This window comes from Lepidochelys kempii, chromosome 8 (genome assembly GCF_965140265.1).
Source record: "Lepidochelys kempii isolate rLepKem1 chromosome 8, rLepKem1.hap2, whole genome shotgun sequence".
NCBI classification, from domain to species: Eukaryota; Metazoa; Chordata; order Testudines; family Cheloniidae; genus Lepidochelys; species Lepidochelys kempii.
In genome coordinates, this window is record NC_133263.1 from 59,527,930 (window position 1) to 59,544,443 (window position 16,514).

Genomic DNA, 16,514 nt, shown 5'->3' on the forward strand with positions numbered 1-16,514 from the left:
GAAAGGGATTTATCTGCTGTAAACTACTGGATATTAGTAAGATAGCTCGCCTTTCATGTGCTCATATACTGTAACCAAGGCAACCTTTCATTACTTTGTATCCCACAGGACACCAGTACTAGCATCCTGTCCATTCTAAAATGGACGCCACTACAGCTCTGGGAATCTGTATGCTGTGGTACAGTATCTTGAAAAAGTCATGCCCTTAGCAAGTCTCCCAGGTGCAGGGACAAGTGAGCCATCAACAACAGATGTCAGTTTGCCTTGACATGAACATTTGGATTTGTGTCTCATACGAATAATATAAGATTCCTATTTTTTTGGCTTTTCTAGGATTTATATAAAAATAATGTGTGACTATCTCCTCCCCACCCACACCTCTAATACACTGCAGACACAAAAGTATATGAAGAATATTACTTATTTTGTGGAGGAAAAAAAGAATCCCACAGCATTTCTTTTTAATAACTGTTCAGCTACAAAATTTTATTGGTATCGTTTTATGTTCCCTCTAGAGGATGTAATGCACAAAAGCATTGCCACGGAACATATAAAATTACAAATGAAATTTATTGTAAAAAGTAGAATGTCTTCTAGACTGGTGTCAGTATTTATTTCATTCATAAACCAAAACTGCAGGTATAATATATTCATTGTCAGCAAGTTCATGTGTGTAAATTGCCATCCAATGGTATTGACTGATATAAGACAGATATTGAAAAGACAATTTAAATTTACTCTTCCAAACATAAACTGTTCCACAAAAAGCACTGTAAAAACTCCTTCAAGGTTTTGTATTGTGCTTCACATTGATGGTTAACTACATAATTTGGTTGTGTCATAATCCACTGTGTTTGGTAATTTGGCATTAAAGGCCTGCAAAGCGGATTGAATCCTCACCACCTCACTGGTAGATAGTTTGAGTCTATGACGTAGCAAGCAAGAGAACAGGTCTAGACGACGCTGGCCAGGCGGGGAGAGTTTATTTACACGGTCCCGTATCTCTAATAGCTGCAAAAGTGCTGAGTCCTGTGATCCCTGAGTATAGGGGTAGTCCAGCTGCAAAATTAAGTCCCGAATTGCTTCAGGGTCAAAGTGCATGCTGTAGCCAAACACTTGGATGTTGTTGATTTTCATGTAGCCTAGGTTACGTGAAGGATCGATAAATTCCAGGGGTTCATAGTAGATGCTTTCATTGCCATTGGGACCATTTGACTTAATTCGACTCCTCAAGTAGATATGTACTGTTTCAAAAAATGTCTTCCATTTGTTGCCTAGAGTCAGCGTCCAGTTATAACACTGAAGAGGTAAGTCCAGCTTAGTCCGCTCCCAGTCTGGGAAACTGTTTTCATTCACAGGCATGAACCAGCTTTCAGAGTGGCTGCCTCCAAAAGGGTTGACATAAACAGCTAGAACAGGTTCCAAGGTGCTGTTTTTTGTTAGGCAAATTTGAAGAGAGATACCCAGTATCATATGGACCAAGCTAGACTTGTACTTGTTACTCTTAAGGGTAAGGAGCATCCGTTTGCGCCAGGAGGGATCGAACCAGCTATTGAGGCGCATGTCATTGCTGATGAAAATGGCATGGACTTCAATCCTCCGGTCTGTTTTTTGCAATAAATACTTCATCTCCAAGTCCTGAAGATCTGTCTCAAACCCAATGTAGTGCTCTGTGGAGTCTGCCACTTCAGGTTTGCAAAGCCCTTGGCTCAGCATGTATCCGGTATTACAGTTCCCACAGCGGGTGCGGTTGTCAGGTGCACAGGTCAAGCATGCAGAGCCATCTCCCACAATGCAGGGAAGGAATCCATTGCAGGCAACCTGATCATTAGGGCAGGTGCACGAATGAGTCTCTTCAGAAAAGCTTCCCAGAAGACCATTTTCATTGCAGTACAGAAAGGACTGGATGCGGTTTAGCCAATAGATTGACGATCTGTAAAGATAAAAATAATAACAATAATAATTAATAATACAAAGAAGCTGTCAGAATTCAATCAATACAACCTTGTATTTTTTCACTTTGAAAGAGACAAAGAAAACTGATATTGGCAGCAAATTCAGACAGTATAAACATCTCTAAAATGTCAGATGATGACATCTGGAGTGATATCAATGAATATATAAATTTCCAATATAATGAAAAATCACAAAAGAATGTTACCTCATAAACTCAGTGGTGTAACAAGACAATTGGTTTATATTTTCTATTCACTGCACATCATTGCTAAGAAACCCTGTCAAGTAAATAGCTAATTTTCTGCATCTGACTTCACTTTAGTACTCTATCCAGGCTGGATTTTTATTTATTTATTTATTTATTTATTTATTTTGGTGCTATTTTACTAGTTAAGTTGTTATTTGTGTGGGTGGATGTGTACCATCTTTCATCTTTGTTACGTAGTCTTTGGAGGTTTACATGATATTTTCAACTTTCTTGTTCTTGTACTGTGATTTACAGATAGTGAGATTTAGAGACCAAACGTTTAGCTGGAATACCAGGTAAGAGAAAACATTAAAATAGATTCAGACTGAATTATTTGAGTCACGTCTACCAGTATACTCCTATTGTTAAGCATGGGTGAATATGTCTTTCATTTTCCCCTGACTGGACTGGTAAGGGACAGTTTCCAAGAGAAACACAATATGACCAAACAGAATCTGGAAATGGCTCAGAGCAAAAATAATCTGCATTGTTTTTCTATTTTTCAGCTTTTGTGCTTGCTAGTTTTATTGATGCATTGCTTGAAGAACACATTTTAGTTGCTGCTATGTCAAATTCCATTCTTCTAATGTTGATAAAGATGTTGTACAATTTGTTTCTCCTCATAACTATAAAATAAACATTAACACTGGAAACATATATGATCTCAAAATTTGGCTTTGTAAAAGTGTCAGTCTGAAACAGTAAAAACAAGTTAACCTGTACCCTTGCTATTTGATCTTTTTTCTTTTTGTATGTCATTTATTGCATATCAATATTTTACATGAATAACAACTCTTTGTGCATGAAACATATTTTAAAAAAAATAAAAACATGGTTGACTAAAGTGCATTCTTTGTGCTTTGTATCTAGTTGAAAGCAGACATTAAGCAAGAATGTTATTATTAGAGCTGGTCAAAAACTGGAATTTCCATCTTGCAGAAAATTCCAATATTATGGCATTTGTTATTGTCCAAATCAAGACAAAAAGTGAAAATATTGAAACTTTGCATGGAATGGAAAGTTACAAAATAATTCAATTTGGAAAGGCAAAATGGTTTGTTTGGCTTAGTTAAAAATTGACCGGTGTCTATGTGGACTGCAGTGGTACCTCAGGGAAGCTGTAGTTTTGATTAACCTGAATCAAAACATTTTGGTTTATTGAACCAAATTAAAATGTTCAGGTTTTGGGTACATTCACCATTAATCTGTGTCTGCCTGTGTTGCTATGGTGCCTCATGAAAATTATATTTAAGGTTCCTTTTGTCCCCCATTCTACCCTATGGGCTGGGTACACAGCCAGAAAATATCTCCCATAATGCATCATCATGAAGCACTGTGGCAGTCCAATCAGAGGTAAGACTGTGGTGCACCATGGGGAATGTAGTCCAGCCAAGGAGCTCAATCTGTAAAGGAAAATGGGAGCATGAGATATCTAAACTACAGCTTCCATAAGACATCATGGCAGCTCAGGTGGACACAGATTATTGTCAAATTGACCCAAAACTAAATATTTTTATTTGATGTAACAAACCACAATGTTCTGATTTGGCTCAGCCAGATATGAAATTAAATATTTTGTTTAATTATTTACCTGAAAAGTTAAAAAAAATGGCAAAATTGAAATTTTCATGCAGATATATTTTAATGGAAAATTCATAACCAGCTCTAATTATTACTGCTTCATAGTATGTATTATCTGACTGTTTCAAAAGTAAACATTACAAAAGCCTTGAGTAGCTTTGTGACATATTTACAACTAGAGCTGGGTGGGACATGGCTTTTTTGTATTGGGAAAAGATTGGTTATTTTAAACCTCCTGTCCCAAATTAAGACAAAAAATATAAATCTCAACAATTTTCAGAAACTGACAATCGAAAAATAATTTGGTTAAGGGTCAATCAAAATATTTTATTTTGATAATTTCAAAATGCTTTGTTTCAATGTTGAGCTTTTTTACTATAATTAACTTAAATGTCAAGATTTGGACAATTTTGAAACTTTTTTCCATTTTTTTAAACAAGAAATTGCTCAAAACTCACAGTTTCCTGCTAAGTTTCAGTTAAGATGAATAAGCATTTTCTACCCAAAAAATTTCTGTTAAAAATTCCCTGTCAGTTCTAGTTTTAACTTCTCAATTATAGTCTCCAGTTTCTGCTGGAACCGAACTACTGAGATATCATGTGGCTCCTCATACTGATAGACACAAATGAGCTTATTTTAAATATTTGGGCATCATAACATTTAAAACTGGAGATAACAAATCGGTATACATCTTTTCAAGTATCCCAAATTAAAGAGAGGTCCTATAGTAGAGAGAAAGGATGGCCTTGTTGTTAAGGCAACAGATGGGGACTTCAGTTCCAATCTCAACTTCTGGCTTCAGTTCCCATCTCAAGTATATACTTTCTGTGTTAGACTGGGCAAATCATGTAGTGCAGCATTTTGTCCTGCAGCAGAAGGCTAACAACGTTTGTTTAAATGAAAGCTAAGATTTGGAAATACTGTTCTTCACCAAAGGGAGGTGCGGGATGGGGGCAAATTTCCTGTGGAAAATTACATGGATATGGAATCACAGAATACATAGTTCTCCAATTATTGCCCATTTTGTTCCTATCTTTGGAAGGCACTTCCTTTATGTATCATTAGTGAAAGCTAAAAGAGTTGATTGCTTTGCTACTATACGTTAACTACACTGGAAATAATGGTGTACGAATATACATAGTAATTTATATTAATGATGCCACATTACTGAAATAAATCTTCTTAATAAAATTCTGTCCTTGGCTGAAGGATTGAAAGTCTCATCTCAAAGGTCCCTCACTACTGCCTTTTTCTAGAGCTTTATGGCTTGGGCCTCTCTGAGAAATATCCTAACCAGAGTTCCAAAAGCTACAAGATAGAGAACATGTAACTCCAGAGATTTTTTTCTCCCTTTAAATCTTTAGACTATGTCATTACTTTTAAATAATCTTTAAAAATTAGGCCTGCCCTGTTGGTAACAGTTGGAACTATACAATTACAGTATCCAGTTTAAGCACTTACCCTGATGGGGGTTGATCTGATCTACAAACGTGAATTCTAGCAGCACAACCCTCATTATCAGTTCCCAACGAAAGTTCAGTTTCTTTGAAAAGTTTTGTTCATAAATAAGAATATGTGAACAAAAAGCTTCTTGCACAAGAGAAACTCCATTATCCAGGCATGGATTTTAAAATAACTTTGTTAGTCTCTAAGATGCCACAAGTACTCCTTTTCTTTTTGCGGATACAGACTAACACGGCTGCTACTCTGAAAAGTGGCAGGACAGTTATTTGCAGAATTATTGTAAAGATTCCTTTTTCTGTTTTAGGGCATCAGCAATAGAGGCCAAATCTGGCTTATTTTATTCACATAAATCATCATGCTGTCCAATTATTTTGGACATCTAAGTATTGATTTAGGAGCCTAATTTCAGGCACAAGTTTCTGATAATTGGAGTGGTAATCTATGTTAATAAAAAATTTGTAATTGAAACTTTGAATATTGTTTTACTGAAAAAAGGAAGAAAAGATGGAGCTTTGAGTCATTGTGTGTATTTGTGTCAGAAAATTCTCATGAATCTTTTACCTTTTTGTCTTCTGTTTCCTCTAATCACCTAATTCCTTAAAAAAAGTGCATGCAAAACAGAGTGGAATCCTAATTCCAGAGAGCTAATATTAATTTAAAATCACCTCAGAGTTAGCAATCGTTTTATGTAAATTATCTATCATTTCTGCATTCCTCATGCTGCCAACAAATAAACAAACAAAAAGTGGTGGCTCAGAATTCATCTGAAATTTTAAGTGTATTTTACAAAATAGGTGATGACCAAGAGAGGTGCTTGTATGAAACTATGTATAAAAAAACCCCAATATATTTTCTTTTAACAATCAAACCTTTTTGTTCAGCATTTCTTTGTCTTATGAGCTTATCTGTACTCTGAAGAGTTGCACCTGTGTGAGCAATGTAATACTTCTAATGGAGTAGGTGGTGGGTCATCTCCTGTTTACCTTCCTAACTGATGTAATTACACTGCAGTGAACGAGACTGCTTGTGTGAATGAGATGAGCAGGAATTGTCTCATTGACAATAAACAAAAGGGAAATCACTACCCTGTTTTCAATGTCCACAATAACAAAAAAGCAAAAGGCAAGCTAACATAACAAATAACGTTAGGTGAAGATTTCAAAAGTGATATCATTGTTAATAATCTAATGGAATTTAATTCAAAAAATAATTAATTGTACCTGATAGCATCCCTTTGACACCTTAAGATACAGTTATATCGCTTTATTATTTTGTTTCTTGCCTATTTCAAAGAATTATCTACATATTAACATGCAGCCCAAACAACAAACATCAGTACTTAGGTCTTCTAAAGGGGGTGGGCCAAATTCAGGGGCAATAAATTAGTTATGCTAACTTAGATTCCATTTTATTCAGACACCTTTACTCCTATTGGCACTCACCCAAAAATGTGTGAGTGACTGGAAAGGAGTCTATGTTGTCATAACAAACACACACAAAGAAGCTCTAAGTATGGGCATGGCCTACTTTTAACAGACACTCTTACACTCACCTGTTAGTTACTTTCTTTTCTGAACTTCTCTCTTCTGTCCCTTGGGCATATCAGTAAAACCTTTTGACTCCTTTTAATGTAAACGCAGCGGGCCAAATTCAGAAATGACATGCCACAGGGTGACCTGTATGTTTCTCTTTGGTGAGTATGAGTCTAAAGATTTCTACAATGTCTAAATAAGATGAAGGCCTTGTCTACGCTGCCACTTACAGCGCTGAAACTTTCTTCGCTCGGGGGTGTGAAAACCCGCCCCCCTGAGCAATGCAAGTTTCAGTGCTGTAAAGCGGCGGTGTAGATAGTGCTACAGGGCAGGGAGCCACGCTCCCAGCACTGGGAGCTATACCCCTCGCAGGGGTGTTTTTATTACAGCACTGGGAGAGCTCTCTCCCAGCACTGGAGCCGCGACTACACAGCCAAGGTAAAGCACTGCCCCGGCAGCACTTTAACGTCGTCTTTGTAGACAAACCCTTAGAGAATGTGGGTAAATCTAAGGTTTCAGAGTAACAGCCGTGTTAGTCTGTATTTGCAAAAAGAAAAGGAGTACTTGTGGCACCTTAGAGACTAACCAATTTATTTGAGCATGAGCTTTCGTGAGCTACAGGTCACTTCATCGGATGCATGCCATGGAAACTGCAGCAGACTTTATTTATACACAGAGAATATGAAAAAATACCTCCTCCCAGCCCACTGTCCTGCTGGTAATAGCTTATCTAAAGTGATCATCAGGTGGGCCATTTCCAGCACAAATCCAGGTTTTCTCACCCTCCACCCCCCACACAAATTCACTCTCCTGCTGGTGATAGCCCATCCAAAGTGACAACTCTTTACACAATGTGCATGATAATAAAGTTGGGCCATTTCCTGCACAAATCCAGGTTCTCTCAAATAAAGTCTGCTGCAGTTTCCACGGCATGCATCCGATGAAGTGAGCTGTAGCTCACGAAAGCTCATGCTCAAATAAATTAGTTAGTCTCTAAGGTGCCACAAGTACTCCTTTTCTTTTTGGTAAATCTAAGGATATCTAAGAGGACTTTCTTAGTTTTCTTAGTTTTCCTTACACTGAAGCCTAGTCCACATTAAAAACCCAACTACGTCACTCTGGAATGTGAAAAATCCATACCTCTGAGTGATATAGTTAAGCCAACCTAACTCCTGGTATAGGCAGCCCTAGGTCAACAGACACAATTTTTCTGTTGACCTGTCCATGGAGGTGGATTAACTCTGCTGATGGGACACTCCCTCCTGTCAGCATAGGGAGTGTCTACAGGGACGCACGGCAGCAATGGAGCTGCAGCGCTACTTTCTGTCGCTTTTCAAATGTAGACAAGCGCTCAGACTTGTTTCCACTCACCTCTCAAATGGTCCAGGAATATTTACCAGTATGATTCCTTTGTTATTTGCATGAATGAAACTAATTGCTTTGTATTACTTTACCTCTTTAACGTTGGCATTAAGCAGTAATACTATACTTCCTAGTTCACTGTTGTCATATTACTTTTACTGAAATAAATTAAGTGAAAAAAATCTACATGGAAGGGAAGTAACCATACTTTATTTATCCTACTAGTCCGTAATGCATAAATTTGCACTCATTTTAGACAGTGATTCTGAATTTTTTGTCCTCGTTCTAGGAGTAGAGATGGTCATTTAAATAACTCATCTGGAAAAAAATGATTTAGATTCTAGTCATAATTAGGAAATTTTAAAAATGTGTAACAAATTATGCTTAGGGGAAAAAAAATATACAAACGGTTTCAGTTCCATGATCGCATCGCCTAACAGATTTTCATGTCTGTATGTTTTGTGAACCCTTGAGTTTGAAGGGGCTGGTTATATGCATTGTACTGATTATTGAGATCCCTCAACTCGTCCTATTGAAAGCAGTAATGAGGGGAACCAGCACTTTACAGGATGAGGCCTGTGATAAGGTATATATCCCACACAGTCTTCAAATGGGCCTGAGAACAACTAACATACTGGGCTGCACTTGGAGAGTGGGCCAGGCTTAACTGAGGATGAAGCCCAGCTAGGGATGGGGTCTGGGAGAGGATTATAAACTAAGGAACTTGAGAGCAGAAGGTGGCTGGCGGCTAGAGTGTGGAGAGTGCTTTTGGCAGGATTATGATGGAAGATTTTCTGACCCCAAATCAGAAGAAGATTCTGTTAGAGAGGGAGAATGGATGCACAGTAGGGAAAAAAAGAAAAGAGTAGAATCAGAGCATGATGATATTAGCAACAAAGCAAAGCTTGGGAAAGTAATAAACCAAAATGTTAAAATTGTAAATTCCCTTGCCAAAGCAATAAGATTAGGTACCATTCAGTTTGTGAAAGCAGCTAACTAGATCAAAAAAAGCATAGGGGATATATTAACAGCCAAGAGGTTGTAATATGGGGATTTTTAGTTGAATGGTCAGACAAAGAACAGGCTGCTAAACTGCTTAAAAACTAAAATGCTTGGGAAAATTAAAATAAATTGCCAGCTACTAAAATATATCCTGCAAAAAGCGGGTGATACATGGAGTGCCATTAGAACTGATCAATGATGAAATACCGAAAGCATAGGAGAAAAAAAAGTGTTAGTGACTAATTAGTAAACAAGGAGGAAAAAGCAAGTCATCTATAGCAGTCCTGATTACATTTCAGAAAGGGACTCTACCTGAGAAAGTAATATTAGGGTTTCAGATCTTTAGAGCCAAGCCACATGTTCCCCTACCCCTACACTGTTATAAGTGCCAATGGTAAGGGCATGTAGCAAATGTTTCTAAAGTGAAAATGAGATATTATAAATGTGTGGAAGAGCATTCCTATGACAATTGCATTGAAGGGGGGTGGAGGTCAAATGTAGCAACTGCAGTGATAACCACAGGCAAGGGTGTATTGTGGCAAGACGAGTTAAGGAGATACAAAAGGCAAAAACTGTTAACATTTTATCTGGAAACTGTAAGACTCTCAAAACATCAGGTGGAGAAGGAAGAGAAAATCAGAATAGGAAAAGGGGAATTGCATACACAGCTTCCTTCTATTAAAATATGATAAACTGGAAGGAATAGGTGATGGTATACTGGTAGTGGAGAAAAAAAAAAGAATAAAGAAAAGTTTTTTGCATTATGATGTAAATGATAAATTGCACATCATAAATGGAAAAATCAGAAAAAAATGAAAATTACAGGAAGGATTGCAGAAAAAATCTTGTATACTAACAATCTGTCAATAGATCAGATTTATGTGATCTGAAATTAGGTTAAGGGTGAAATATGATTGCTATGGGGATCACAATCTTTTGTTGGAATGTGCACAGTTTTACAGCACATGCAAGAACTAAAAGAAAACATCCTGGAAATGAAAACTAAACCAGCTATCCTATGTCTCTAGGAAACATGGTTGGTTAAAAAGCTTCCTTTTAAATTTACAGGTTACTTAGACAAGACTGAAAAGTAGGACAAGGAGGAGTCATTTGCACTTTCATAAAGGATAGACTAAACTACAAAGCCGTAGAGAACAAAAAAGTAATGATGTGGAAGGTAAAGTAATCCCAATTCACAAGAGATTTTTTTCTTTAAAGATCTATAATATCTATAACCTGCGTAGGAAATTAGAATGCTCAGACTTACTAGAAAGACCACATATTTTATGCAGTGACCTAAATAGTCATAATAATTTGTGGGACAGTAAGACAACTGATAAGAATGGCACATGCTTAGAAAACTTCATTAAAAACAAACTCATGATTTTAAACAATGGCACACCAACACCCCAAAACAGATTTAAAGCAGAAAATAGTTTTTTTGCTTAGACCTGGCAATTATAACAGCAGATACTGCAAGTAGATACAACTGGGAAATAAATAGGGAAGAAGGAATGGGGAGTGACCATTTCTCCATACCTTCAACCTTACTTTGCCCTTGAAAACTAATGGAAAAATACCAACCTGGGAGTTTTAAAAAAGCTAACTCAGAGCTATTTACAACTCAGTGTACTGAATTTCTGAATATTCATTGTGTGAGTGATGATGACATAGAGAATTTCAATGCCAATGTAATACAGGGATTAATAGCAGCAGCTATGGTAGCCATACCTAAGATACTGAAATACCCCAAAACTAAAACCTCAGTTCTATAATAGAATGAGGACCGCAAAATGGCACTTAAGGAAAGGAACAAAGTCTATAAAAAGAAAAACATAAAATGAATAGTAAAGATCCAATGAAATATAGAAGAAGTAAGACAACAGCCGAAAGAATTATTTAAAAAAAGAAAGAAAGAAAAGAAAGACAGGTGGAGGAAGTACCGTAGGTGGATAAATAAAGATACCAAGACACCAGAAATATACAGGCAAATTAGAAGAATGCATAGAATTAAGACAAAGAGTAGTAACTTCCCCTGTTTTATTGGGACTGACACAATAGTTAGAAGGTCTGATAACAAAACAGCAGACATTTAGCAGAAACTTTCTGAGGAGTGAGTAATAATGAAATCAAAGTGCAGCTTTTCTCCCAGATTAAAAGACAATTAATTTAAGAGAATCATGATCTACTATATAGGTGGGGTAAACATGAAGCTACTATACTGAATGAATGGTTTTGTAAATGGGAGCTTGAGAAAGCTATTGCTAACAGCAAGAATACATCCCCAGCTAAAAATAATATATGCAACATTTTAATATCTATTTGAAAGCAGTTTGAGGGTTCACTTGGAATTATATAACAAACTATATGGGAGGGGAAGGAGTGATACCACTAGGGTGTAAACATGTAGTAGTAATTCCAGTTTAAAAACCAGGCAAATTATCTGCACAAGTGGATGTTTATAGATCTATTGACCTTATGTCCTGTCTGGCTAAAATCATGGAGAGAATGGTGAATGAAAGATTCATCGTCTATTTGGAAAACAGTGACATTATAGCTAAGGTACAGTCTGGTTTTAAGAGTGTAAAATGCACCCATTGATCACATTGATAAATTAGAAATTGAAATACAAAACAAAAAATGAGTCACAAAGGTTTCATGATCGCTGTCTTTCTAGATATTGACAAGGCATATGACATGCTATAGAGGGAAGGCTTGTACAAAGTAGATACATTTAGGAATAAGGGGAAGAATATATGGGTGAATTAGGGACTTTTTCAGTAACAGGACCATGGAGATTGGAGTTGGGAAAGTTATGTTGACTATAGCTAAGATTAAAAATGGTACACCACAGGGAAGTATTATCAGCCTGACCTTATTTAATATGATAAATGATCTCCCAAAACAAATAAGTGCTGGGGTCAATCTATTCTCAGATAATTGTGCTCTGTGGATAAGCAGCAGGAATACTGAGGTGGCAGAAAAGAGAATCAATAAAACATTACAAGAGACCTCTGATTAGGGAACTGCATGAGGTATCAAGTTCTTCATTGCCAAAACCAAATGACTGATCTTTACAAAAAAGAAAGTTACAAAGGAATGTAAACTGTATCTGTATGGAGAACAAATAGATAAAGTTAAAAGGTTTAAATTCCTAGAGGTAATATTTGATGCTAAATTACTTTGGAAAGATCATATAGACTATGTTAAAGATATATATACAGGAAGGATTAAACCACATAAAAGTCTTGTTGGGCTAATTGGATAATGGAGCTGAAAGCATTGCTGTTGATATACAGAGCCATAATCAGGCTGGTAATTGATTATGGCTGCCAAGTTTTAGGATCAACATCAAAATCAGAACTTGAAACCACTGGATCTAACTTTCTGGGCTAAAATTAATGGGAATTGTAATAATGAAAACACCAAACAAACATAAGAGGGTTGCTGGGAATTTGATAGGCAAACTATAACACATGACGTTAGAACTCCGCATGCCATTCAAGTTAAATGTGGCTGCAGAAGTTGAAAGACAAGGGAGAGCTAAATGGCATAAAAACTTTTAGTCATGGGAAAATTTGATGTAGACGGAAAGTCATATGTCCAAACATGGATTTAGATTTATTTATAAACTTAAGGGTAAAAAAGAGAGAGTAGGTATGAAAACTGAAGTGTACCAGTCTATAGATGAAAAGTGGAGTCAATTCTGTCAAATATAGACAGATGGGGCCAAATGAGACAAAACAGGAAGAACAGGGACAACATATTGTATATCAAAATGTGGAATAAGTACATCTAAAATAGTACCAACAGACAAACTAGTAACAATACAGTAGCATTAAATTAAATCAGGAATGTACACCCAGGATAGGTGGCTATCTTTTTTTCAATTCAGTCTTAGGCTTTAAGGTGATAAAAGAGGGTATCTCAGTATGTTGTGATTTAATCAATGAAATTATATTTCTAATAACAGATGGGGTTACCTGTAGCATTAGCTTGGACCCTAGTGTATATTAGAACAGCAGAGAATGAAATGGTGGACAAAGCAGATAAAAATGCTTCAAGAAATTGAAACACTGACATGGAAATACCCTGGAGTAAACAGGAATTCAAAAGCCCAGTACAGAAAAATGTTAAAAAAGTAACAGTAAAATAAATAAATAAATACATACATAAATAAATGGACTAACGAAAAATAGAAGATTTTTTTTTTATTGTGCCCTAGAGTTGAAGATAACAATATACTTCAGGGACTGGTTTGGAAAAATGAGCAGATGTTGTTTAGAGTACTAACTGGACATTGTGCCTTAAACAAAAATCTGTTTTGAATGAACAGACACAATGATAGACAATGTACACTCTAAAAGGTGGAAGATAAAACTGATCACCTTGTATGGGGCTTTGATAAATAAAGGGAAAAGCTTTCTGAAAAATTCAAACAGCTTAAGGTAACAAAAGTTACATTGTTATTTAGTAAAAATGTCAGGGAAATGGGATAGTTTTAGAAAGATTCTGTTACATTACCTGAAGGACTCAGGACAGAGCGAGAGAATATAAACTGCTAAGTATTTAGGAATTATAGTTGGCAGCTACAGACTACTCAGTTAAATCTGCTTCACCACTGGAAAAAAAGAAAAAGAAAAAGAAAGAAGGTGGCTGCAGGGAAGAGAGGAAGGACCTCTGCAGTCACTCTGGAATTAGAGAGTGGAGAGATCAGGAAGGTAGCCCACGGCAGGGAATTGGCCCTGGGATCCTCTTATAAACAGAGAATTCTTGAAAGAGGCCAGGAGAGAGAGACAGCCACTGGGAATGGAGCAGGCTGATAAACGGGCAGGAACCAGATTTCCAGTGGAGAGTCCTGGGAGATGTTTGATTGAGAAGTAGAGTAAAGGAAGCTCAAGAAAGAAGAAAGTTCAAGCCCAAGGTGAGTGGAAGTGGGTTTAACTATATATTTTTATGCTGGGATTTTGTTGGGGTAAATCAGGGGTAGACCCTGATAGTTCCAGCCCTGAAAGAAGAGTTAGGCATTTTGCTTCACAGATTTTCTATGTTAAGAAAAGTTGGGTAGGAAGAAGTCCAGAGATGTATCAAAAATTAGTTGGGGATGGAGCAGTCCTCAGTTGCTAGTTATAGGGTCACTGGACTGGAACCTACTGTAGGGGAGTGGGACTGAGTTCCCCTACTAGCCACTGACAAGGTGGTGTGAGGCCAGAAAAGGAGATAGGGATGATGGAAAGCCCTGAAAGAAGGGTCTGAGGACAACGGGGCCTGGGGTTGGGGGTCAAAGCTCTCTTTGTAAGGACTTTTATTTGTTGGACTTACCCTGGAAGGGGTGGACTTAAATCATGACCTGGATTACTGGATGGCTGAGTTACAGGAAAAGACATTACTGCAGAGCCAGAGTGACCTTTGGCAGGGGGCATTAGAGATGAGAGAGCATGTGTCCTCATTTCCAGCCATGAGAAGATGCAGTAGTGGACAGTGCACTCTTTCACAGGGCCCCAGATGTCTTTGTTTCATTAGCAATCCAAGGTCTAAATTTTATGCTTTCCTTGTTTCACTAAATGAAACAAGTTTATGATAACACTATATTCATAAAACACGAAACTTTTTAATACCCCTTTTAATACTCCCACAACAGCTTCTTCAATTAATTGAAAACTTTCCACACGTGACTGATATTCCAAGTAAAGAATTATCATCTATGTTATACTGGGCACTTCCAGAAATACTGTTAAATTGAACAGCTCTGTATGGGGAAATTTAAGTACATCTCATAAACTGTCTTTCAATTGCTTTATGTCCATTTTGGATCTTAACGGGACCCAATTTCCTTTCCATCTTTAATAATACTGCTGTGGCCAGCCTACAAGGGTAGAATGTGGGAACTTACTGTGAAGTTCAGTGTACTTGGCACATGGAGCCACACCGGAGTATCACTTTGCTCAGATAACTACTTTCCTTACCTGCCATTCAGACAATGGAACTTTGTACTGGATTCCCTCCACTGGATTCCCCTGTCCAACTACATTGTTTATATATTTTTTATATTTTTAAAGTTCTTCCCAGCTCTGCTCCAGCATGGTTGTCTCTTGTCCCCTCCCTTACTCTGTCAGTGATACCAGCCTCAAAGCACCATTCCCCCTCTTCATTTACTGATGCTAACTCCTCATGGAATGTCCTCCCAGGACCAGTTCACCAAAACACTACCCTCTCCATATTCAAGACTCACTTCTCTCCACATTCCAGACTCACATCTTCAGCCATGACCACAAGAAATGGGGAAAACATACCATTCAAAGTTCCTTGTGGCTTCAGAGCATATCCCATTTCATTAATCTTTTGGAGTGAAATCTGGCCCCACTTATGCCAGTAGCAGAACTCACATTCACATCAATGGGAACTGACCCATTTACCCTTAGATTGTAAGCTCTTGGGTGACACTATAGATCACACCTGTCTTTTTTTGTTTACTAGGCTGTTACTGTTCCGCTCAAGACTAATGCTTTCCCACTACTGCTTTCCATCAGCTTTTTTTTTTTTTAAGTCTGTGGCCACATCACTAAGGGAGTGTCTGCTTTTTGGACCAATTGTGCCATCTTATTCAGTAAACACTGTCATTCCCACTGGTTAAAATGGGACTAGTCAATAAGTGAGGACCTACTTATTCCTAGATTCCAAAACTAGAAGGGACCATTGTGATCACATAGTCTGACCGCCTGTATATCACAGGCAACAGAATACCCCCACAATAATTCCTAGAGTATATCTTTTAGGGAAAAAATGCTTGATTTTAAAAATGTCCAGTGAGGAGAATCAATCATGACCATTGGTAAATTGTTGCAATTGTTAATTACCCTCACAGTTAAATGTATGCCTTATTTACAGTCTGAATTTATTTAGGTTCAATGGCCAGTCATTTGATTGTGTTACATCTTTGCTATATAGAAGAGCCCATTATCAAATATTTGTTTCCTATGTAGGTACTTATATAGGTACTCTGATCAAGTCACTCCTTAACTGTCCCATAATTAAACTAAAATATTGAGCTTCTTGAGTGTAATATAAAGCATTATTTATAATCCTTTAATCATTCTGGTGGCTGTCTGAACCCTCACCAACTTATCTTACTTACTGAGTAGGAGTACCACTTTCGGGTCCTTTATGTCTTGTACTGTCCCAAGCATGCTGTCAGTGCTTAACAGTTATAATTAGTATAAAAATAACTGGTGCATTAGACAGCACTGAAAGTGCTTTACAATACACTGCACTACATTTTATGACAGGCTGTCATTATTATTTCAACCTGGAGACGAATTTTAGAAGTAATGTGTGTTTGGTTTTCAAGTGTGAAAGTCAGGTGATGAAGT

General features: G+C 37.2%; 1 protein-coding gene across 3 annotated transcripts in view; it reads right to left on the minus strand.

The window, feature by feature from the left end:
• Positions 1 to 477: 477 nt before the first annotated feature.
• BRINP3 (BMP/retinoic acid inducible neural specific 3) overlaps positions 478 to 16,514 on the minus strand; it is a 290,676-nt gene continuing 274,639 nt past the window's right edge. For all 3 annotated transcript variants that reach the window (XM_073356709.1, XM_073356711.1, XM_073356710.1), the window contains exon 8: positions 478 to 1,933. In XM_073356709.1, the coding sequence (XP_073212810.1) occupies positions 817 to 1,933 (1,117 nt within the window). In that variant the 3' untranslated portion in view covers positions 478 to 816. The remainder of the gene's footprint in view (positions 1,934 to 16,514) is intronic.